General features: G+C 41.6%; 1 protein-coding gene across 1 annotated transcript in view; it reads right to left on the reverse strand.

Moving 5' to 3' along the window:
* The window catches only part of NALCN (sodium leak channel, non-selective), a 303,444-nt gene that overhangs the window by 110,490 nt on the left and 166,337 nt on the right, over positions 1-26,617 (reverse strand). Inside the window, exons 14-15 of the mRNA XM_069601972.1 lie at positions 20,082-20,219; positions 3,682-3,756 (exon numbers count right to left, since the gene is read on the reverse strand). Of these exons, the coding sequence (XP_069458073.1) occupies positions 3,682-3,756; positions 20,082-20,219 (213 nt within the window). The remainder of the gene's footprint in view (positions 1-3,681; positions 3,757-20,081; positions 20,220-26,617) is intronic.

Genomic DNA, 26,617 nt, shown 5'->3' on the forward strand with positions numbered 1-26,617 from the left:
TCCAGCGTTTTTGCTACATCACTGAGCACCAAGGTCACCGTCTCCTACTGCTTGCTCTTTAGAGGACAGCGGTAGGTCAAGGGGTTTTTTTAGCCTCTATACAAACTGATTTGGCTTCTCAGCTGCCAAATTATACATTTGCAATCTCATTTCTAGTCAATTTTCTGATCTTATGTAAAAAATATTATATATTTCTCTATTTCTATCTGTCTCCAGGTCCTGTATTGGGTTTTGGGAATGCTAAAAAGAAAATAATGGTCTCTATTTAATTAGAAACAGGGTCACATAAATTATGGCAGCCAGAAAATGATTGCTCCGGTGATACTGCTGCTAGGAAAGCAATAGATAAATTTTATGCAGATGCATAACTGGCATGAGTTTTCAGAACATTATTTATTTCGAAAAGTGACAAAGGAAGAGCTATATGAGCAGCTATAAAGGCACAACACTGATAATGTCACAGAGAAGGGTGGCCTGGGGATGAGCATTTATACCAGAACCCATCAAAAGTCATCCCCAAGGAGCCTTTTTATTATTGCCCTCGGAATCCCATCTTAAAAAAAAATATTCTTCTATCAAAATGCCTTTATGAAGCACTAAATAATTCAATGTTGCTTCTTTTTCCTTGAAGAAGAGCATACAGGAAGAGGCTTCCGAGCATTAGGATGCAGTGTTGCTGCCTAGCAAATTTCCAGCTAAAAGTATTTTAAAGTTGGCATTTTGGCTGGGTAAATGTACAAGTCCCTTTAGGTTTCCCGAAGTGTCAAGGAAAGCTGTTGGTTCTGTCGTTTGCCCTGAAGAGCCCCACGGCTTAGCATCCCTGGCTGGAAACCACTGTTTTAAAGGGCAAGGAGGAGACTTCAGAAAATAAGGAGGAAAGGTAAGAACCACATAAGAAGAATCCGATTCCACCACAATGGAGCCTGTGGATTGTTCTTGCTCCTCGGGGAGCTTCTCCCTGCAGGGAGCTCTCGTGTCCTTGGCTAGAGGGCAGCCTGACTTAGGATTCAGTCAGGCTTCTCCCCCTTTATCACAGGCTGGGATTCACAGTCTGCGCTCTTTCCTTCAGTTTCATCCCTTGGAGGCTTTCCTCGTTCACGTCGTCACTTCCTTCTTCTTCTCTCCCATCCTAGCTTCTTCACTGCACTGTCCAGCCTTCCACCCTTGTCTCCCAAACTGTCCACCCCTGGGGATATAATCCCTTCCCCAAGCACAAGGACCAACTTTCTCTCTCGTAGCCCCATTAGATATTTCATATTTAACTTCTCCACTTTAAAGGTGACTCACACTGGCTTCTATGACTCCTAAAAAATGTCCATGAGTCAACATATATTTTAACACAATTGTTTTTGCCACGATCATAATAAAATACAGTAACAGTCTCTAGCAGCCTTTCTAAACTCTTAATCTGTTGCAAGCACATTATATCTGTGTCTAAGAAGGGTCACTGTTCCAGAAGGTTCCTGAGGCTGGCGGAGTTCTGGACAGCGTCTGCCATCAGTGGAGTGAAGGGTAAATGTCGCAGCTCTTACCTTCTGCCAAAGTCCCAACTCCAGTGCCTCTGATTAGATCATCTGCTTTTTGAGGGGAAACAAACAACTACTTCGTATATAGCTTTAATGATTGGGTTGTTTAATTCACCTCCATTCCTCAGGAAACCATCCATCACATCAACAATTATTTCATGGCTATAATGATGTCTGTGTCATCTAAAACACCATTTGTTTATCAACAAGTTATTAACAGTCCTATGAATGAGCCTCCAGCACACCATGACTCATGGTTGGCATTTATACAGCTTTATTGTGACTCAGTACAGTGTAGAGGTTGAGTCTGGGATTTTGGTTCAAATCCTAACTCTGCTACTTATTAGCTGTGTGACCTTAGGCAACTTGTTTAACTTCTCTGCCTTAGTTTCCTCACCTATCAGATGAAACTAAGAATAGTACCTGCTTTGCATGGTTGCTGTGAAAGTCAAATAGGTGAAAATACAAAGTACATGGCACTGAGCCGGTGCTCAACAACTGTGACTGCGGCTATTATTGTGGCTGTTCAGTCGCAAAGTCATGTATGACTCTTTGCAACACCATGGACTGCAGCACACCAGGCTTCCTTGTTCCTCACTATCTCCTGGAGTTTGCATCTCTACACTATACCGAGTTCGTGTTCATGTCCATGTAGCTATAAGAAGCAATATATAGACTAACTAGTGGAAAGGGTCAAAGATTGAAAAAAAAAAGTTTAAGCTGAATAAAGATAGATTTTGGAATATAGAGGGCTTTCTGGAACTTGAAACATTAAGAAAATCAAATAGTTTTTCACACTTTCCCCATCCTCTTCTTTGGGAATAACAGAGTAAAGTCATTTAAATCCTTAATACCAGATTTGTAAAGCAAGGATGAAAGTGGTTATACAGCAGTACATATTTATTGGTTGTGTCTAATTATACTGTTGGTCAATTCTGAACTTGCTACATATTTATTCTACAACTAGAACCCAGGAGAAGTATCTACATCAGTGGCACAAAGAACTTGCCAACTCTCATACGAAAAGCCTATTGCTGTTGCCACAAATTGAAAAAATCTGGAAGAAAGGTCCACCACACTCGGACAAACATTTGTTTGTGTAGCCTCAGAACAGGAACATTCAAATCCTTCCTTGATATGCTCACAGCAAGCATCTTTACATTAAAAAAAAAATTTTTTTTTTTTTACGTGATTGACTATCCTTAGTTAAAAGCATGGGCTTTGGAGATAAACAAGAGTAAAAAGGTGAAGTGCTTAAAGTGATTTTGAGATTATAAATAACAATAAGACATTTAAATAGGTGATGTTTTTGCTTTGCAAAAAATAGACAACTTGATCTAATTTGAAAATTCTGAATATGTGGGGCCCTTCGAAAGTTCCAGATGGGATATTCTTTATTAACATCCCAACTACTGCAGTGCTGAGGTGGGTGATCCAAGAATATTTATCCAGGTGCTCCCCTGCTTCACAAATTCTGCTTCTCAAAGAGTCTCTTCTCTTTGACAGAGTCAAAGATTTAAGCCAAGTATCCTCCAGGGAACAAAAACTATGAGAATACTGACTCACATCTGTAATCTCTCGGCCATCAATAACATAATCTTCACATATTTACACTGAGATTTTTTTGGAAATGATTATCAATGCCATAATACCCAGTCTGTTTTCATATACAGCTGGGCACACAGTTGATCAATTATTCTATTCCATTTCTTATACCTACTTTGAGCACCAGGACTAAATTCTCTTTCAGTGTCTAGTGGTCAGGCAAATTTATGCTTAATAGTTTTATGATGATGATCGAAAGTATTACATATAGCTATGCCAAATGGCAAGCTGGCCCTGAGGCATTTCATTTCCAAACAACCTTCATTTAATGGCTGAAGGAGAATCTCAATTCAATTTACTATACCATGCCCATCTTAATTTTACTCAAAATAATGATATAAAAATATCCCTAGGATAATTACAGAGCAATAAAAATTTCCTTTGTTGATATTAGAGGTTAAACTTAAAAGAAAAATATTTGCCAACTCAGTGTGTTAATTTATTAAAATCTTTGCTTTGAAGTTTGAACAGATTTAATATTACCTGTAAGCACATGCTTTGCCCTTATTTTTTTAATGCCGATATAAAGAATCCCCCATACATTACTTACTTGTTTAAGCTTCTTTAGATCTTCGTCAAGCTCTAAGTTGTCCAAAATAACAGCAACAAACAAACTCAGGAGGATCTATAAAATGGTTAAATAATAATGAAAAAACCCACACACCATAAGTATCAAAATATTACCTATATGAACTAGAATATCTACCTAAAGTATATGCTATATAGAATGCATTAAACACATAGTTGTTAGTCACCCCGTAGGTATTTAAAGATATTCATAACAAATACATTCAAGGAAATGCATCTGTTAACTGAAATAGACAATATAAAATATTACTTTGCTTTATAAAGCTGATTTTAAGTGAAATTTATGAAAATTTTAAAATAATTCAATAATCTTACTTCTAAGACTATATCCAAAGAAAATGATCTGAAGTACTGATGAAAATCTTTATGCCTGAAAGAGTTATTTATAATGATGGAATACTGGAGATAAAACCTAACTGTAGGTAAATAGCTAATACAGCTATAGAGATTTCTACTGTAACATTCTTGCAGCTACTACAAATGTCTATTGCGGTAGCTAGTCTCCAGGATGGTGAGTTCCCAGTTCACAGTCTTGAGAGTCCCCTTCCACGCTGAACATGGTTGGATTACAGAAATGATCACCTGTGACTAGGCGGTAAGGGGCACTGTGGCCTTCACCGTGTTCTCTCGGCTTACCCACTCTGCTGGAAGCCAGGTGCCAGCTCCCGAGGACACTTAAGTGGTCCTATGGAGAGGCCCCTGTGGCAACCAGCAGAGGCTTCTGGCCAACAGCCACATAACTGACCCTTCTCAGAAGCAGATCCCCCAGCCTGAGTAAAGCCTTCCGATGACTGTAGCCACAGCCAGAATCTTGACTGCAAACTCATGGAATGCTCTGAGCTAGAAACACCCAGCTAAGCCTGTCCTAGATTCCTGACCTGTAGAAACCACACGAGATAACAAATGTTTATGGTTGCAATCCCCTAAATTGTTCATAATCTGTCATATAGAAATAGATAACTAATACACTCATGAATTCCAACAGGATTGAAAACTGCTTACAATATTAAGTTAGTATACATATGTTAGAAGTGCGGCCTTCCCTGGTAGCTCAGTTGGTAAAGAATCCGCCTGCAATGCAGGAGACCCCAGTTCAATTCCTGGGTCGGGAAGATCTGGAGAAGGGATAAGCTACCCACTCCAGTATTCTTGGGCTTCCCTGGGGGCTCAGACGGTAAAGAATCTGCAAGTAATGCAGGAGACCTGGGTTCGATCCTTGAGTTGGGAAGGTCCCTTGGAGGAGGGCATGGCAGCCCACTCCAGTATCCTTGCCTGGAGAATCCCCATGGACAGAGGAGCCTGGTGGGTTACAGTCCACAGGGTCGCAAACAGTCGGACACGACTGAGCAGCTAAGCACAGCCTGGCAGGTGGCAGAAGTGCGAACACTAACAAAATGCAACACTAGAGAAAGCGTTAAGGGCAGGTACTTCAGAAATGTTAATGGTGCCTGCCTGTGGGAAAAAATAGATTTCCACCCCTTTTGTTGTATTTGCCAAATTAAAAAAAAAAAAAAAAGGCATAAGCTTCGTTTGGAATGGGTAAATAAGGTAAAAGAAAGAAAACACCAAAACGCAGAATTTAAAAAATATTTTAATTTCAATTCCCTTTTCAACTTTGAATTCTCTAAAGTCTCATATTCATTTGCTAATCTTTTCCTTTCTTATTTATATTCTTCCCTTTAATTTCCCTCTTAGCAAATTATTCCTATTTGTTAATATTAGACTGTTAAGCACAAAGGTAAGAAAATCGAGGCAATTTAGTCATGATGCTCAAGCGCCAGAGAGATTGTTATGCAGAAGTTAATGCCTTTTCCAAGTTTACTGAGCACAGAACAAGGGGGGGAAAAGCCTTCAACTACTATAAAATTTTGACAGAATGTTTGGCTGAGGACAAGGGCCAGCACGCTTCATTATAACAGTCATATCATTTGGGATCTGACCAGAACTTAAAGAGGACACAGAATGGTCTAGACCACAGATTTCATTTGGCTTTAAAAAAACTGAAGTATAGCTGATTGATAACGATATGTTAATTTCTGCTGTATAGTGAAGTGATTCAGTTACACATTCACATTAATATATATGGGTGCTGTGCTTAATCACCCAGTCACATTCGATTCTTTGAGATCCCATGGACTGTAGCCTGCCAGGCTCCTCTGTCCATGGGATTTCCCAGGCAAGGATACCGGGCTGGGCGGTCATTTCCTCCTCCAGGGGATCTTCCCAACCCAGGGATCGAACCCATGTCTCCTGTGTTTCCTAGACTGCAGGCAGATTCTTTGCCCACTGAACCATATATATCATTCTGCTTTATATTATTTTCCATTATGGTTTATTACAGGATATTGAATATAGGTCCCTGTGATACAGTAAGAACAGTAGGACCATATTTTTTTAAAATCCATTCTATATTTAACAGTTTGTATCTACTAACCTGAAACTTCCACTCCAGCACCTCCCCCCCACCTCCCTCTTCCTTGAAAATCACATCTGTTCTCTATTAGAGCATAGAGTAAAAAAACAAATTTATTGATGTCACCACAGCCACCACATCATGAATATCTGGACCCAGATGTATTCAGGCTTATTCTAAACCACATGGTGCTATACAGGACATTTCACAGTTCACGCCAAGTCTAGCCCTCTTCTTGTGACCTTGAGGCTGACCTTGACATTATCACCAAAGCGCTCTCAGAGAATTCTCCTTTCTCCTCTTCCTTGCCCAGATCCAGAAAGGCCACCTGGAGGGCTCGGCTGTGAGTCTGAGCTGTCTCCCGCCGCTTCTGTCTCCCCTGGGCACTCGAGCAGGCCCTGCTCTGTGTCCTAACCTAATAAATTTTCTCCCCAGTGAAAGGGCAAACACAAATCTAAAAAGAAAAAAAAAAAAACTCCCTGATTGAAAAAGGGAAAGCCACAGTTCCCTCTCCCTTTTCTCAGAGCATTTCCTCCAGAGAACTTGCGCTTATAAATTCTTCCTCTGCCCCTTTGAGATGTATATGAATCTTTTTAAAAGTTAAATAAGTCACATCGTTGTGCAGTGCAGGAATAGGGCTCCATATCCCCTTCCTCATGGGAAGGTGGGAATATAACTTCGCCACCTGGATCCATGTTGCAAAACTCCCTATTTATCACGGAGATATGAAGAGTTTGATCTTCCTTTGGATAAAGGCAATTTGCTATCACAGAGGGCCACCCCCAGTTGCCAGGTGAATTTAGGGGGAGCTGTATTTAACATACGGCACCGTCGAGTCTTCTTGGTTGAGGACTGGTTGCTTTCGTCCTGAGAGCACGGATCTCTTTGTCCTTGCCATCGTTTTGGCAGACTGCGTGTGATGCCCATCACAGTCTGGTTTACGGCTTATCCAACAATAAAACTGTTGCTTTCCTGTCTACCTTGGCAGAGGTTTTCTGGGTTGTCAGATTTTATTTTTAATTATTTCCCCAACACCAGACAGATGGCAGGCTACTTCATCACAGTGAGGTTATGCTATTCGATTAAACTGGACTCTGTGTCAGACAATGCCTTCAGTTCAGTCGCCCGGTCGTGTCCGACTCTTTGCGAGCCCAGACAGTGCCCGGTCAGGAACACAAATGCAATACAGTGCCCACTGCTATGAAGTTCACAATTGAATTAAGCAGACGTGGGCTGGCAGCCTGGTGGAAAAGAGCACTGTGGTTGGAGACCTTGGCTAGCAAATAGGCTCTGCCAGCCACGAGCTATGCAGCCTTCTGTGAGTTTCATTGCTCTCATTTGTATGATATAACGGCTATAATAATAGCTCAACAAATTGCAGCTATATGGTTATTTCATCTAATCCTCCCCCAGGAACCCTGGTGTATGGTATGTTGCTGTTGTTAAGCTAAGCAATCATGCCCAACTCTTTTGAGACCCCATGGACTGTAGCCCACCAGGTTCCTCTGTCCATGGGATTCTCCAGGCAAGAATACTGGAGTGGGTTGCCATATCCTTCTCCAGGGGATCTTCCCAACCCAGGGATCGAACCCACATCTCCTGCATTGCAGGCAGATTCTTTATCACTGAGCCACTGGGGTGTAGTATAACCTATGTTAAAATACACGGACATAAACTTAGATATGCAAAACGAAAACAGTTTTCTTGATATTTTTACGGATCAATTAAATTTGTTATTTAATTGAATTGAATTGAGTCCTTAAGCCTTCCATTTGTGTTGATGGCTGAAAAGTGAACCTTGCTACCTGAATCCAATTTAGTCCTCTATAACTCAGTTACCCTGGAATAAATGTCCCTTTTCATTGTAGTTCAGTCACCAAGTCATTTCCAACTCTTTGTGCCCATGGACTGCAGCATGCCAGGCTTCCCTGTCCTTCATGATCTCCTGGAGTTTGCTCAGACTCGCGTCCGTTGAGTTGGTGATGCCACCCAACCATCTCACCCTCTGTTGCTTCCTTCTCCTTTTACCTTCAATCTTTGTTTGTAGGGTTGGTTTGAGGTCAAAGATGTGATTGTCACTGGCATCTGGTTTATTGTGGTCATGTGACTGATCCTCTGTCCCCCACCAGGGGCAGTCATGGTGCTTATTTTGGGGACGCTGGGCTTTCTCTCTGCTGAACTGTTCACCGCCTCAGTTCCAGGGGCCTGGCATCTGGTGGCCCCGGGCTCTCCTTGGTTGCCTCAGTTCCAGGGGCCTGGCATCTGGTGGCCCCGGGCTCTCCTTGGTTGCCTCAGTTCCAGGGGCCTGGCATCTGGTGGCCCCGGGCTCTCCTTGGTTGCCTCAGTTCCAGGGGCCTGGCATCTGGTGGCCCCGGGATCTCCTTGGTTGTGGCAGCATCACTCCACTCTCTGTCTTCACATGGCCTCTGCTCTTTCTCTGTCTTATCCTCATCCGTCTCTTGTAAGGTGAAAGTGTTAGTCACTCAGTTGTGCCTGACTCTTTACAACTCTATGGACTGTAGCCTGCCTGGCTCCTCTGTCCATGGAATTCTTCAGGCAAGAAATACTGGACTGGGTAGCCATGCCCTTCTCCAGGGGATCTTCCCGACCCAGGCTGCCCTGGTGGCTCAGACAAGTAAAGAATCTGCTGCAGCGTGAGAGACCCAGCTTCAGTCCTTGGGTTAGGAACATCCCCTGGAGAAGGGAATGGCTTACTCACTCCAGTATTCTTGCCTGGAGAATTCCATGGACAGAGAAGCCTGGTGGGCTACAGTTGGGGTCGCCAAGTGTCAGACACGACTGAGTGACTCACACTTTCACTTTCATATAACACCTGCTACCGTCAACTTCATTTCTGGCTCAGGCCGTTGTTCCCACACACAGGCTGTCAAGTCTCAGGGAAGTTTGGAAGTTCTCCCATTCCAGCTGGGGGTTCAGGAAGACTGGGTTTTCTTTTGGGCAGGGGTGGGGTCTTTCAGACTCTATCTAGACCTCTCAGACAGCTACCCAGCTCTGTGCAGGCGGCCCCGTGTCCACGCGGGGCCCCTAGCAAGGCTATCTCCCTGTCAAGTTCAGACAAGAAGTGGTTACAAGACAAGCCTGGGATGTCAACACCACCAGGTTGGTAGCCACACTGCTGTTGCCGTGGGTGTGCTATCATCAAAGCACTTCACTCCCGGTCTCTCTCTAGACCCTTCTGCCTCCTTCATGTTTCATCCCAGAGAACATTACGATTTCTTCTCAGAGAGCAGGGATGTGAAGGGAAATGGGGACTTAAGGGGACACACGAGTGTGAAGACTGACAACCGACCGGAACTAAACCCCATCAGAATCTCCCAGCTTCAGTTCTGTGCCAGCCGAGCCATTTTGATTTCTGAGAGCTGATCTAGGCTGATGGGTCTGGGGGTGGGGGGCTCTTCTGAAGGCTGCTCATGTAAGATTGTGACGGGCTGGTAGAGAGTCTGGCACGGTGCTACCAAGATGCCAAGGAGAAGGGGGATGCTGTCAGGAAGAGAGTGGTAAGAAAGGCTTTTCAGGTGGCATGAGCAAAGACAGGGCCTTGGGGGCGTGGGGCTAGGTGGGGGCCTGGTGGGCAGGTGAGTCCGGCCTGGGCATCACTGCCTGGAGGAGGCTGGGCAAGACTGAGAGGCGGGCCGAGGGGCTGGACAGTGTGCCCGAATGCCACCAAGGGAGGCTGGGAGGAGTGACAGCAAGGCTGTAATAATCAGGAGGGGATGACATTTTTCTCTTCTCTGTTAAAATTTCCCTTTCAGAAGTTCTTTCTTTTTTAAAATGTATGCAATGCAGTTATTTTAAACTGGATCACTGAATAGTAACTAGACAGTGTTAAGCGCAATGTGACAAAAGTTATTAAACATGTAATGTTTTGTTACTTTATTTAAAAAATGGTAGATATGATACCTCTGTTTTGGAGGAAAGAGAAAATAGAGCTGAGGGCAGGGGCACAGCGAGAAAGCTGAGGGATTCTAGCCATACTTGATCATCTTTGTGGAGGTAAGAGTTTGGTTTTCACAGAAGACAATGCAAGACTCAAAAAGGGGATGCTTTGGCTTTGCTAGAAAACACGCTGAAGGGGCTTTGCAGGCAGAAACTTCTTGGGAGGTTCTGGTAACAAATTTAAGAACAATATATGAGAGCGTTTCAAGCGTGCTTTAAACATCATGAGCTAAACCTTTAAATTCTCATTAAACTGACTGAATGGACATGAATTTGAGCGAACTCTGGGAGACAGTAGAGGACAGAGGAGCCTGGCAGGCTACAGTCCACGGGGTCGCACAGAGTTGGCCACAACTGAGTGACTGAACAACAACATCGTTAAACCTAAGTTCATTTAATGTCTTTGAATGTCCAGGCTTTCCTGCTTAGTTAACACAATGACGTGATGTTATGATGCTTAGTTAACATGACGATGCAAAAATAGAAACCATATTTTAAAAATGTGTGTGGAGCTCAAGTTTTCCCCTGAAGCTCGGTTTGGACACAGACATTTATGATCCTTGTCGCCGTGTTCCTGACGGGGAGGGCATGGTGCTAACGTGACAACTGGACACTCGGGGTCTGGCTTGGACTGTCTCTCTGGAGTGGGAATAGAAGATGCAAGAGAGGCTGAGTCTGGAGCTGAGCACGAGGAGGTGAGAATTACTTTGTAGTTCTTTTCTCAGACTCTAAAAAGGTGGCAATAACCACTGCGGTAAAGAAACAGACGTGAAGGGAGGTGGCAGCTTGGTGCTCGTCGTATTTAATTTACATTGTCAGGGAGACATCTTTTTCCTGCAAACCCAGGGCTGTGCAGGGTGCAGGCTGACTCAGGCCTGACTCGGCCATTTCTCTTCCCCCCAGGGTTAATCAGAGTGGCGGACAGAGCTAAATTCTGAAAGCAAGAACCTTTCCTCAATCCTCTTAGCGCGGCTTTTTGTTGTTGTTTGCTCTGCTTTCATAGAAAGCTGAGGTAAGGCTCGTTAATAATCTGAGGGCACTACATTGACATCTGAATCTTATTTTCAGCCAATGTCTATCCACTACCAGTGCCACCTGCCTGGTGACGAAAGGCTTTCCATAACCATGGGACGTCCTGGGTGGCTCAGTGGTAAAGAAGCCCCCTTCCAATTCAGGAGACAGAAGTGACACAGGTTAGAGGCTGGGGCAGGCAGATCCCCTGGAGGAGGGCATGGCAACCCCCTCCAGTCTTCTTGGCTGGAGAATCCCATGGACAGAGGAGCCCGGCGGGCTACAGTCCACGGGGTCACAAAGAGTCAGACACGACTAAAGCAACTTAGCCCACAACCATTAAATGAGATTCACAGGTTTATATTCAATGCTACTGATACAATAAAGAACTTTTAGAGGGATCTGTCACACCGAATTACAAGAGCATCATCATTTGCAGTGAAACCCTTTTCCCTTTTTGCTTTGCCAGTTCTAAACTACGCAACCTGTTGTGTGTGTTATGTATTTTTTATAACTTATATAATATTTAAATTTATAATGGGGCATGGAAATCTAAATCACTATTTTTTCTTCAAGATGCAATTTCGGGGGGAAAAAAGGCTCATGATATATCCCTTCAGTTCCTCTTGTGCTTTGTTAAATAAAGCACATATAAACCCTCAACATGATGGTACTCAATATGTGCAGTGGTTTAAAACAAGAAATTCAAATTCACATCTATATTTTCACGCATTGGCTACTCACTACTTGCAACAGATCTATAATATCACATTATATTAATATACAACACGTGTATTTGTCCTACCATGTAATAGACAATGACTGTATTCATAATATACCCATTTTCTTATTTTATGATCAATACATTATGAATCACCGATCTTCATGAAAAAGTAGAGAATAACTATTTGTCCAGGCACAGAATTCTTTTCTTTTTCTCAGATTTTCTCAGGTTATAACACCTATGCTTAAGGTATTTTTAGTGTTGGCCATGCATTCAGTGTGGGAAACGACACAGATCTCTGCAACCCTGGCAAGTCTCCTTCCTAGAATTTTTATGAATGATGTAGCCACCTCTTGGTGGGGCGCTGACCCTCCAGCTCAGCGGGCTTCCAAAGCAACGGCTCCCGTCCTCACGTGGCAGCAAGTGTTTAGTTACTGTGATTCCTTGAAAGTGAAGTGAAAGTCGCTCAGTCGTGTCCAACTCTTTGTGGCCCCATGGACTATACAGTCCATGGAATTCTCCAGGTCAGAATACTAGAGTGGGTAGCTGTTCCCTTCTCCCAGGGATCTTCCCAACCCAGGGATTGAATCCAGGTCTCCCGCATTGCGGGCAGATTCTTTACCAACTGAGCCATCAGGGAAGCCCATGATTCCTTAGGACCTCTGTTCTTTAACTCCTCTCACTACTAAAAAAAGCCAGGTGCACTTGAGCTGAGGCATCTGCTAGGTTTAGGTGTGAAACTTTGAACCACAGAGTATGACCTTGGTTTTCTTCCACTTACCCACAATGCATTTAGTGAAATTCAACCAGTGAAGCAGTGTGTTCTTTAGTGTCCTATGTCCCCCAGTTTTGCTGTGACATGACCACCCTGCACAGCACACGAGGGTTCTTGTTCTCTCCACTGCAGGGAGAGGCTAGGTTAGCCTGACTCAGGCTGCTCCAAGTTACACTGTATTTTCTCAAAAGAGTGGCTTTGACCATCTTAGAATGGCTTTTCATGACTGAGAATTTCCATCTCTGTCGCTTCATATCCTATTTTGAATTCTCTCCAACTGCATATAGTTCTGCACCCGCCCTATCTTTCTCATTTCCAGTTCTTTTCTAAAGTTTCCTCTTATGATTTTCTTTTTTCTGTTAATATAGCTTAAAGACAACCTTTTAGCTGAAATGTCACCTTTAATCTTATTTCTTTCTCTGCGGTGAACTTCATTAGTAATTTCTTTTTAAATTATTTTCAAGGATACAGTAGAAACACAGCAGTAGTCTGGGCAATACCCCATCATCTTGCAGTTTTCTTTCTTTCTTTCTTTTCTTTTTTTTTTTAACCATTTCTTTTCCTCATTACCTTTTTACCATAATCACACTATCCTAAGCTGCCTTGAAGGCTGTGGTTGGAAACTATTTCATTTTTCATATAGGTCAATGAAAAGTCAAATGTAATCAGAGCAATGCAAAATGAGAAATGTTCAACACAGATGCACTTTTAAATGAATTCTATAAAATCAAGTTATTTAATTTACACTTTAGAAGGCCCATTTTTGTCAGCAAAACATGACTATTCTCTGAAAGCTGCCGCTACAGAAGCAAAATCAAGAGATTGCTGTGTTAATGTAAGCACTTCAAAGGTAACAAAAAGACTATCCACAATGAGCGCTTAATTACATTTTCTCTCAGTATTCACATCACAGGGCTTTCCTTTGAAACAATAATAAAGTGAAAAACACTGAAAAATAAGGAGTCTTTCAACTGCTTAAGTCTTTTATCATTCTTATCCCCAAATCATTGACAAAAGTGGGGGGAAAAGATGGATTTCATAAGCATTGGGCAAACTGCAATCAGTCACAGACAGAAATTCAGAATACATACCTGGTGGATGAGAGAGACATTTTACGGAACAGTAGATAATGGTTATAAATATGCGTCTGCTCTACACTTAAGCCTGATTTTCACTGTGGGCTGACAAATTGGTGCCCCCAGGGGGCTATGGAAGAGCCTGCTGTTTCCTATTCCAGAAATTACAGCCAAACCTTTTTTTTTTTGTCTGCTTGGCACATGCTTGTTTGTCCCTGAGAAGACTAAATCAGGCTGTGTGGCTCCAAGGGCCAGAGTGGATAAAAATTAAATCAGAGGATGTATATATATATATAGACTATTTTTTTCTTTTCTTTTTTTTTTAGATCAGTTTATTTTTTTATTTTTTATTTTTTTTATTTTTTAAATTTTAAAATCTTTAATTCTTACATGCATTCCCAAACATGAACCCCCCTCCCACCTCCCTCCCCATAACATCTTTCTGGGTCATCCCCATGCTTTTTTGCAATTTGGGTTAAAATGCTTTGCAGTATTTTACAAAAACAAAAAACTCATACAACTTAGCAAAAATGTTCTTTTTCAGCGAAATTCAAGCCTAAAGAGAGGGTTATGAAATCGAGATTTTAACTTACAAATGTTCAGTTTGGAAGGGTAGCGATGCATGTATAACACACACTATCATCTCCATGCACATATTTGTGTGTTTGTCCAAAAACAATCTCTAGCTGTTTTACTGCCAATATTTAAAAAATTTCAGATCAGGTTGATATGGAATGATCAGGAAGCAAATGTTTATCATGTGTATCAAAAACACAGCACGCCTGAGTGTCTCTATGATAATAGTTTTTATCTGCGGTTGGTTTGTGTTTACTTGTATAAGTTCTCTACCAGTTGTAGGCTCAGAGAGCACAGATTAAGCCTTCCCAACGAAGGCCAGGATGTAGGCTAGTACTATACAGAGTGGCTGAGATTCAGGAAAACTGTGCTGAATCAAACTGCGCTGACTTGATAGACCTCATAAAAATAACTGTCAGTTTGAGGACATACAGGAGAATAAAGCAATTGTCGATAATGCTTAAGGGAATCTCCAGTGACCTGGGGAAGCGACTTCAGTCTCTAGACTTTTGGGGTAGTATAAACTTAACACATGCAATTTTGAAAATTTAGTTTTAGAGTGTGCTATGGAGTCATTTAGAGGCTTCCCTGATAGCTCAGTTGGTAAAGAATCCGCCTGCAATGCAGGAGACCCCAGTTCAATTCCTGGGTCAGGAAGATCCACTGGAGAAGGGATAGGCTACCCACTCCAGGATTCTTGGGCTTCCTGGTAGCTCAGCTGGTAAAGAATCCACCTGCAATGCGGGAGACCTGGGTTCAATCCCTGGGTTGGGAAGATCCCCTGGAGAAGGGAAAGGCTACCTACTCCAGTATTCTGGCCTAGACACTTCCATGGGCTGGATAGATCATGGGATCGCAAAGAGTTGAACACAGCTGAGTGACTTTCACTTCCATGGAGCCATCTGGGCAGCAACCAGGATTCCAGATTCTACCTGCTGGTATATACTCGAAAGGGCTTCCTTTGTGGCTCAGCAGTAAAGAATCTTCCTGCAAGGCAGGAGATTTAGGTTCATTCCCTAGGTGGGGGAAGTTCCCCTGGAGAAGGAAATGGCAACCCACTCCAGTATTCTTGCCTGGAACATACCATGGACAGAGGAATCTGGTGAGTCCATGGGATTGCAAGAGTCGAACACAACTTAGCGACTAAACCAAATGCCTTAAAGACACTCTTGCACAACTGGACACAAAGTACAAATGTATTCGCTGCAACATAGAAGACCAAAATATCTGAAAGCCACCTAAGCTGTGTCTCCAGGAAGGAAACTGAGAAGCAAATATGGCATGTTCAGCCAATGGACTGCAACTATATGACTATATATATTAATGCCTGAATTAACTTTATGTGTATCAAGATGAAAAGATTTCAAAAACAATAATTGGTTAAAAACTAAACCAAGCATATATGTATTGATTCTATTTATTTTGAAAATTGCTATTCCTAATCGTTTGTAAGGAGGGAAAAGTGAAAGTGTTAGTTGCTCAGTCATGTCCAACTCTTTGTGACCCCATGGACTGTAGCCCGCCAGGCTCCTCTGTCCACGGAATTCTCCAGGCAAAAGGCCTGGAGTAGGTTGCCACTCCCTTCTCTAGGGGATCTTCCTGACTCAGGGATCAAAGCCGGGTCTCCTGCATAGTAGGTGGATTCTTTACTATCTGAGCCACCAGGAAAACCCTTGTAAGGAGGGAAACACATGATCCAACATAACTTGGCCTCAGCATGGGGTGGAGTTATAGCAGTGAGAGGAGTGTGCAGACAGGGCCAGGTCCTTCCAGACAGGGCCAGGCATGCGCTGGGGCAGTGCTTCTCAAACTGAAAATATCATATTGATCTTAAAAACCAAGGGCATAAAAATGTCTGTAGATTATTTAAAACATTATATATTTTAATGGGTATGTATAAATGTGGAAAACTACTGCAGTCCATTGATTTTAAGATGCATGTTTTATTTTCACATTTTAACAATCTGAAACTGGGATGTATCTTGCAATCTATGTGTGTACTTTAATTGTACTTTGCTTGTTTATATTACACTAAATATGAGTCTTTTTAAAGTTGATAGATTGAAGATAAAAGGAGAGTGGGGTGGCAGAGGACGAGATGGTTAGATAGCATCATCGACTCAAGGGACATGAATCTGAGCAAACTCCAGGAGATAGTGGAGGACAGAGGAGTCTGGCGTGCTGCAGGCCATGGGGTTGAAAAGAACTGGACATGAATTAGTGACTGAACAATAACAACAACAAAGTTGATAGTATGCTAAATTTAGTAAACTATGACTTAAAAACTGGAAGATGGGTTCATACCAAATTCATCAAAGTCATTGTCTGGGAGAATGGGTGTGGGGAAGACCAAAAGAGAGACAAACTCGGGCATAAATGATGCTTTAAACTGATCAACAGTACTTTACTTTTACAAATTAAGAACATCTGAAATAACATTTTAGCATTTATTAAGATATAGCTTGAAATGTACATACCATCTTTTTTAAACTTGAAGAAACTCAGGGTTGGTGATTGTTACGATCGTCCTCTTAGACCATGGCTAAAGCACCCTCAAAAATACAAGCTCACCTCACATGTCCTTGGCAGCCTTAGAAGCTAGATGTGCCGGGGTCATATTTCTCTCACTTTCAGATATAACACAACAAACAGATCAGGGAAGTTGTCTGATTCTTCTACAGTCATACCTCTAGAGACTGGCAGAGACAGATACTGAATCTAGATTTCTGAACTTCAAGTCTGCAGTCTTGAACTCCACCATATTTAACAGACTGCCCTCACTGACGTGTGTGTGTGTGTGTGTGTGTGTGTGTGTTCGCTCTCAGCCATGTCCGGCTCTTTGTGACCCTACGGACTGTAGTCCACCAGGCTCCTCTGTCCATGGGATTCTCCAGGTGTGTGTGTGTGTGTGTGTTCGCTCTCAGCCATGTCCAGCTCTTTGTGACCCTATGGACTGTAGTCCACCAGGCTCCTCTGTCCACGGGATTCTCCAGGTGTGTGTGTGTGTGTGTGTGTGTGTGTGTGTGTGTGTGTTCGCTCTCAGCCATGTCCGGCTCTTTGTGACCCTATGGACTGTAGTCCACCAGGCTCCTCTGTCCACGGGATTCTCCAGGTAACAACATTGGAGCTGGTTGCCATGCCCTCCTCCAGGGCATCTTCCCAACCCAGGGATGGAATCTGCATCTCCTGAACTGGCTGGCAGATTCTTTACCACTGTGCTACCTGCTAGACTTTTAAATTCTCAACTTTTTAGAGATTCGGAAAGATTATGAACAAAAGAACAAACACTTTCAATTTTCAGTTTTAAAAGTTTTGAAAAATTACAATGAGTGTTTTGGGCAGACACTTTAATCAGTAGAATGAAGGTGTAGAATTAGATACGGGTTTTCAAGCTATGTTCTGTGGATTCCTAGAGGCTTCAGTGAATCTCAGGAGTCCCTGGAAGTGCTTCAGGGTTCCACAATCAAAGTCATGTTTTTGGCACAATAAGGAAAATTCAGACTGTCCAAGAAATCAGTTACCAGATTTAATATTTTATTTCACTATATTAGTGATTCCTGTAGAAATCCATTTGAAAAAATTTACTTTGCTAACTAATTCACTGGGCTAGATCATTTGTCTTCCTGCTTACATATTACTGTGTTAGTCTCTGACTTAAGAATCAAATCTCTGCAGGGCTGACAGAATGAGATTATATTGTTTTAACAGAATAACAATTAGACAGATTATTCCCGTACACAGATGATTTCAATTATCTATCCTGAATTTAACCAATGATCAACAGTCTCAAAGGTATTCCATAGTTTTAAAGGAACTTAAACACATTCGTGCATGCTAAGTTGCTTCAATCATGTCCGATTCTTGGCGACCCCATGGACAGGTAGTCCGCCAGGTTCCTCTGTCCATGGGATTCTGCAGGTAAGAATACTGGAGTGGGTTGCCATTTCCTCCTCCAGGGGATCTTCCCAGGGATCCAACTTGCCTATCTTATGTCTCCTGTATTGGCAGGAGGGTTCTTTACCACTAGCGCCACCTGGGAAACCCACTGAAACACACAGTAACTGCTTAACAAAAACTAGCTGAGTTTGTAAGTGAGTGAATGAATAAATGAATGAGACAGGTCCCCAGAAGGAGGATGCAAAGACCTCAGGGCAAGGGTCTGCCAACACAGGCGCAGCCAGATTTGTCTCTAGAAGCCTGACATCCATCGCTACCACTCAGTGATCTTCGTGTGTACGTGTGAGAGTATTTTTAAAGTCATCCCATGTCAAAAAATGCCAATATTATTTTTATGTGATTCCACTCTTTGAGCCCAGGACCTTTCTCCACATCACAATGTATCCTCAAACACCTTTTAATGGACATGTCTGTGTTTTTGTTTGTGTGTTTTAAAGTTTTTTGTTTTTTGTTTTTTTTGATGTGGACCATTTTTAAAGTCTTTATTGAATTTGTTACAATACTGCTCTGCTTTATGTTTTTGGTATTTTGGCTGTGAGGCATGCAGGATCTTAGCTCCCTGACCAGGGATTGAACCCAAACCCTCCACACTGGAAGGCAAAATCTCTATCACCGGACCATCAGGGAAGCCCCCAGTCTTTGACTGGAAGGCCTTTGCATATAGCAAATGTGATGTCTAGTCTAATATACGTAGCTTGTCCAGCACTTACTTGATTCATAGATTTTAGAACTGGAAGGGGCCTTAGGACTCACATGTATTTTATTTTAGTGGCTCTTGGGCAGAGGTCTGATTTGCTGCAGACGTGTTCAGTGACAATGCCAAGTTTTATAATCTAGGGAAGCGGCAATAAATAGTTGCCAGATCATGGGCTTTGGGAGCAGGCTGGCCTGGGAATGTTCTGGCTCTAGTGTTAATACTCTTTGTGACACTGGGCAAATTAACTCCTCAGTTTCATCATCTGTAAAGTGGGGACTATTACCTAACCTGACTGTCCCAAATATGAGGAATAAAATTATTATAAAGCTTTTTGCCACTCAATAAAGAGTAGCAGTTATTTTTATTTCATATGTTCCTAATGAACGGTAACATTCTGTATCTTTCCCTTGGAACTTTTAGCACAATATGAGAGCTTAAATTTGATTCTTAAATATATACAAATGTATTGTGTGGAGATGTATATCTGGCATTAGAAAGACCTAAGGATTATATCCTTTTAGGATGCAGGCCACATTTCATATTTTTTTTTCTTTTCTTTTTAATAGACATACATGGAAGAGAAAAATCTGCTTGTGTGACAGAGGAAAATGTTTCCTGAATTTTGGTATTTAGTTTTTATCATGCCGTTTACAATATTCACAGCCATGTGTTTTGTTTTTCCCCATGTGTTTCTTTTAGTCACACAAAGCGCAGTAACACTGAGCTGGTTTCTAATTAACTGACTGCACCCTGAGGTCTCCAGCTTCTGTTTTCAGTTTAATTACAGCTGTGAAGAGGCTGCAACAAAACCAAAGAGAGTGTCTCTACACGATAAAGAAAAAATAATAATGTAGTTCTGGTTTGATTCTTAGATCACCGAGGGTGCGGATGTTTAGAGATGGTTAAATCAGCACACGGACTTGGGACTGCCATTTGTTTTGTCTCATTTTCCCTCACGCAAGCCACTGGACTTTGCCGGAGACCACTTCTGACTTAAATCGGAAGTCTAGTCCCTCACGTAGTTCTTCGATTCATAAACAGAATGGAAGGGACTCTCATCCAACGGGACTACTCTACCTTGGTTCTCCGGTTCTGAAACTGACAACAGACCAAAAACCTGTTGATGTTCATCCCATCATGAATTGTCAGACAACTGAAAAGAAATCTGAAACTCACCAGGGTGGCGAAGAGGTGATAGAGAATAAAATAGATGGCAACCACAGGCGCCCACATGTGTCCCACGGCATTTAGCGTTTGGTCCATGACATCAACCCATCCTTCCTGGGTAAGGATCTGGAACATGGACATGAATGCCTACAGAGGGAAAGAATGGAGGGATTAAACACCAGCCTTGCACTCGAATGCAACTTAAAATTAGGACTTTGATCTCAGTATTATTAATTCAGGAGGGAAAGAAGAGCCTTCATTCAACAGATAAGAAAGAACTAAGAACAAAGATCTTAAAAGGCTGATATCTACCGATTCAATGTGGAAAACTAAAATAATTACCTTGCATTAAAATTGGCCTTGTTGGTGGTAAATACTGCTGAGCAAATTAGAAAAAATATTAGGAAACCTTTCTTGCTGCCTTTATTGCATTTACCTTTTAGCAAGCTAACTATTTAATGTTTCTAAGGGATTAGTGTAATTTATTTTTTGCTGTCAAGCACAACTTATTTTTATAGCAAATTACATTTGTTTGTCTAAAGGCAAATAAGAATAATAATCTTAATTTTATTTTTATAGAATTCATCTATCAAATCATTTTAGTTATGCTAAAACACAAGACTCTGAAAAAGAAATATTTCTAAAATGATATGATAATACTAAGCAACTTCATAAAAATGATCACATTTTTTCATAATTCAAAACATTTTTTTTTCAAAGCAGAGTCAAGACCATGGAAGAAACCCCAAGACCAAAAATAAAGTAAAAGATAAAGTAAAATTGAATTAAATTGAAAAGAACACTCAACAAAAGCCAACCAAGTTCAAAGACTCATTCTTTCTCTGCAAAGACCTTTGGTTAGGGTCATTCCTATACATTTTTTCTTATTAAATATATGCTTATATATCCACCTCTGGTTTATGTACCCTGTACACGTTGGTGGTCAATAAATGAGAACTTCTCAAGAACTTATGATGCCGTCTGGGAAAGCTGACAATTGGAACTGAATGACTCTGAAAGAAGCTGTTATAGACTTCAAGACAATGCAAGACACAAATCAAATTCTGAAGTATTGGGATTCCAAGAAATAAAGTCCAGGATAACAGAAAGATGGACAGAACCTGATAAGAGTTCTGTTATGCTGATAGTATCTTAGAGGCAAAATGGACTCGAAAGATAATCTAACCTGATTCATTCTTTTTGAAGATAAAGAAAGAGAGGCTTCAATCGGGCAATTAACCCAAAGTCACTCTATTAATTTGTAGCAGTAACAGAAGTAGCACCCGGCATCATGATTTCAAACCAAGTACTCTTTCCAAGTACTCCTTCCTGCCTTCAGTCTTGTGTCTACTACTTTCCAGACCTGATCACACAGTAAGCTCTTGGGCAGTTTTCTTTACCGGGGATAATAAACTGTTGTATGAGTGCAGTGTTCAATGCCCAGCACATAGTGGGTCTGTATGAAGAAAGGAACAATGAATTGTTCAATGAATCTCAAAGTAGGAGACACGTTTTTCCTCTGAGCCTTAGTCCATGTGTGAAACATTTAACTTCTTCTTGACTTAATTTTTCTATAATCTCATCACCCTACAAAGTGTTCTGTTTATGAAAGCAAGAAGTATGTTGTTACTGATACTTGAGCACAGCTTCAACAAGGACAGTTTAATACTTTCCTTGCTGGGGGTGCCTAAGCGAGTATTAGCTTTAATTCATCTTAAAAATGCTTCAGAGAATTTTTCAACACATGGTTTAATGTCATAAGTGTGCCAGACCTATCATTGAGGGAGATTATTTTTCCCCTGTATTTTTTTCTATTGAATATTTATTACATCTGAAGGCACGGAAAATAAGTTCTGAAGATGATTCACATTAAAATATCAGATTGTAGACTTCCCTGGCAGTCCAGTGGCTAAGATGCCATGCTTCCTCTGCAGGGGACACAGGTTCAATCCCTGGTTGGAGAACTAAGATCTCACACACAGGAAAAAAAAAAAAAAAAAGATTGTTGTATCTTCTTCAACAGAGACGTCACCAGCGTGAAAGTGTGTGGACATCCAAACAGCTCAACAATGAAAGGGGGGAAAGTCAAAACATCTACCAAGGCAAAAGGAATTTTCCTAGACACGGATTTCTTTCCCTAAAAGTGACAGGGAAACTTGTGATTAAGTCCAGTAGATTCATCCTTGGTACCTAGAGGCCAGAAATTCAGGTTTCAGTTTCTTGGGCAGAAACCTACTTAATTTGTTTTCATCTACAGCATTAGCTTTCACGAACACTCAGCCATTGTGCATTCAGTGAAGGTTTGGGAACACGGAGCTATGGGTTTATAACCTGTTGCTGTGAGATAAGCAGTGTGAGCAAGAACATCGGGTTACCCTCTACTCTTTTCACAGTTCCAGAAGGAAAAAGTCTCATTTCTGCACAGCTCAGCCACCTGCAAGTATGTATTATGAGATTACTATACTCTGTTCAACCACATTTACATTTTTGCTGTTCAGTTATCATTGGGTCCTCCATGCTTGTTGGTAAAATCAATAGATGGATAGTCAATGAGTTGCCTATGAAAATATTGCTGAGTAATAATGTTATCCTGGTAATGTCCTAGGGTAATAGTTCCTTCTCCAGGATTCCAAATATTACGAAACATTTGGTAGTAGAAGGTAGATGTTCAAGTATTAGGTGGAGGCCCCTTACTTTTCACTAAGGTTTCAGAATCTGGCCCCGTTTAATTCACTTTATTGGAATCACGGTGTTCGTATACAATTTTTAGTTTAGTTTTGTTTTGGTTGAGAGTTTCTGATTGTTTTTCACAAGTTCCTTGGGGAAAGAAATATAGACTTTCTTCCTTCTACTTCAAATTGCTTCCAGATTCCCACGGATTTTTTTACAGATTGTCTGGCATAAATTCCACTTCTCTTCTCTTACGGATGTTCTTACTGGAGGCTTCGATTACCCAGAAACCTTTTTATTCTTTCTCTCAGACATTTTCCTTGGAGTCCTCTTACTACTGTTTTAATTTGGACTAATTACCTCCACAACTGTCAACGCCTTCTTTTTTCATTTTATTTTACGGAAGTACAGTTGATTTACAACGTGTGTTTAAGTTCTGCTGTACAGCAAAGTGACTCAGTTATACATATGTATATTCTTTCCCATTATGGTTTATCACAGGATATTGAATATAGTTCCCTGTGCTCTACAGTAGGACCTTGTTGTGTTTTCATTCTGTATGTAATAGTTTGCATCTGCTCATCCCAAGCTCCCAAGCTTTCCCTTGCCCTCCCCTCAACCCCCTGCTTGGAAACCACAAGTCTATTCTCCATTTGTGAGTTGGCTTTTGTTTCATAGAAATGGTCATTCGTGTCGTATTTCAGATTCCGCCTAAGTGATATCATATGGTATTTGTCTTCCTCTTTCTGACTTTGCTTAGGATGATAATCTCTAGGTCCATCCATGTTGATGCGAATGCAAAGCCTTCATTTGAAACTTCCTTATCTAGATCGTTTACTCCCTCCAATACAATGTCAGAAAGGGCTCCCAGAAGCTCATGCCCGTCACTGGTGGTGCCTTAGTTCAGTTGTGTCTGACTCTTGCAACCCCATGGACTGTAGCCTGCCAGGCTTCTCTGGCCTTGAGATTTCCCAGGCAAGAATCCTAGAATCTTCCCAACCCAGGGGCTGGACTCACATCTGTGTCTCTTGCATTGGCAGGTGGGTTCTCTACTGCTGAGCCACTTGGGATTCTCATGTCCATCATTAGAATTCTGTTTCAATTTGTTAACTACGTTTTCTTCTATGTTTTGTGGCCCCAGTACGAGGAGGACGGTTTGCAGGGAGAGAAGTATTGGCTGAGGCCATGGACAGTTAAGCTTGGAATATTAGGACTCAGACATTTCTCCACTGTGGGTAGATTCTGGAAGTTTTTACTGCTGCCAAAGCCCATCGGCTTCCTTCTACATCACTTGCACCCCACTGACTGCAGGTGAGAACAAAGACAGGTTGATTCTGTTGGTCCTAGACCTCTGGGTACCAAGAGAGGACAGCTGGTCTCCCCCATGCCTTTCTCCCCACCTCCTGCTCCCTCTTGATTTCAGTTTTCTTCTTTTCTCTTCTTCCTTTCACTCTGCTGAACTTTTGTTTATTATGGAAGAGCCTTAGTTTTAGAAATTATGACTGTTTTCCTTTTACTCACAAGCCTTCTTCCCAACTGGGAAAAATGAAAAATAAAAAAACTCCAGCATTTTATCTTGCCTTTGGTAAAATGGCGTGAATCAATCACTTCTACGCTTGTGGGAGATTCTTGATGTCTTTTCCAGGGCTCTGAGCCTGGAGCCTGAGGCTCTTCAAATTGAGGGAGATGAGCACATATTTTAGGATTTTCTTTTCCAATTTAATTTCTTTTCAACTTCTGGAAAACAGGCTTTGGGCATGAACCTAGAGTGCACTTTCTCTCTCTCTGATCCTTTCTCTCTTTCTCCCTCCTTCTTTCCTAGTAGCTGCTATTCAAAGATAATGGTATGAAATTGTGGCCTTTTCTTTGTGGGGTGACTGCTGGTATCATTTTTTTCCAGGCTGGTAATGAACTGTTTTATTCATTTCTGCACGTTTTTGGGACAGAAGACTTGTGATTTTTGCTATTTTACCCTTCACGTCCAATCTTACAGATGTAAATTAGGGGTAAGCACTTTGTTTACAAGTGCCTTTTCTTTTCTGTGTCTAATGACATAATCACATATTAACCATCCCTATGCAGGTCAGGCCCTGTTCACTCTGCAGGTGTCTGACTGCAGCTAATTGAATCAGAGATGAGCAGTTAACCTGAGAATGGGCCAGCTGCACAGGACGTGATCTGGAACAAACAACCCTGCCGATCAGGGAAGAGCAAAATCAATCAAAAACATCTCTAATGAATTTCAAGTGGAAGTTACAGGGAAAAATCACACTGTTAGCAGTAGGATCTGGAGGCACATAAATGAATGGGGATTGGCTCTGTAGTTCGGCAGGAGCAACTTAGGGGTCATGACAAAGTCAGCTGTTGTTCAGTCCCTGAGTCGTGTCCGACTCTTCGAGACCCCATGGACTGCAGCACGCCAGGCCTCCCTGTCCATCACCATCTCCCGGAGTCCACCCAAACCCATGTCCATTGAGTCAGTGATGCCATTCAACCATCTCATCCTCTGTTGTCCTCTTCTCCTCCTGCCTTCAAGTTTTCCCAGCATCAGGGTCTTTTTTTTAATGAGTCGGCTCTTTCCATGAGGTGGCCAAAGGACTGGAGCTTCAGCTTCAGCATCAGTCTTTTCAATAAATATTCAGGGTTGATTTCCTTTAGGATTGACTGGTTTGAGGGACTAGGGAAGGTGGTAATACTCTTTTTTCAGACTTTTAAAAGTAACAGCTTTGTTGAGATATAGTAAAATTCACCTTTTGAAGCAGACAATTAAGTGGTTTCATTTCCTCACAACTAAGGCAAGACTCTTTTCATCATTCCCCCAAAACAGTCACTCCCCATCACTCCCTTTCACATCCTTCACCAGCCAACAATACCCTTTGTGTCCCCATGGATCTGCCTATTGTGAACACTTGCTACAAATGGAATCATATAATACTAGGTCAGGGTTCTATATCAGCACTTCATTACCTTTTATTGCCAAACGATGTTTCATTCAATGGACAGACCACATGTTATCTACTCATCAGTTGATGGATATTCCGGTTGTTTTCACTTTTTGGCTACTATGTTGCTATGAACATTCATGTACAGATTTTTGCTGGACATAAAAATTACCTTATACTTAATATAGTTTTATTGCATATTAAAATATATGCAAAACATGTATTTACTTTAAAAAATCTTGACATTAAAAATTTTTAAATGTGGTGAGGAATACAACTCAGGATATTGACATTCAATTTTCCTTTTACAATATAATTTGCATGTATCTTATCTATCTTCAGCGGGTTTCCAGAACTCTTTCTCTGCAGAAGATGAGCCTTCAAAATGAAATCGGTTTGACAACTTATACAGTAGCTCAACCTTTTTACGGAGGGTGTCCCTGCAGTGTCTTACTACCAGTCAGCCATAAAATAGAAGACGTGCCGTGACAGTATTCACGGAGTGTAAAAGTGACACCTCCTTCGGTTTTAATTGCCTTAATCATTCACCTACTCAGTCTCCTTGTTTCTTTTTTCCCATTGAAATAAAATGCAGAGGAGTTGTATCCTCTGAAAAACCCACCAACCAAGAAGGAGGAGTGGGTGGACTTGGATCTGGTGTCTCCTCACAACTAGGGCATCTGCCAGACATGGGGTGGGGGGACCTCAACACCCAAGGGGACCCAAGGAATCCCCGAAGGACCAGCAATTGTTTAATTATTTAAATGAGAAATTGTGTTTACAGTGAAAAAACCCACTGATTGCATGACTTAATATTTTGCTGTATAGTTTCTTTCATTTAAAACATCTCAACGATTCAAAGTTTTAACAATACCTAAAATGACATCAATATATAGTAAGTGTTGGACCTACCTAATGTTGGAGTTAAATTTT

This window comes from Ovis canadensis, chromosome 10 (assembly GCF_042477335.2).
Source record: "Ovis canadensis isolate MfBH-ARS-UI-01 breed Bighorn chromosome 10, ARS-UI_OviCan_v2, whole genome shotgun sequence".
NCBI lineage: Eukaryota > Metazoa > Chordata > Mammalia > Artiodactyla > Bovidae > Ovis > Ovis canadensis.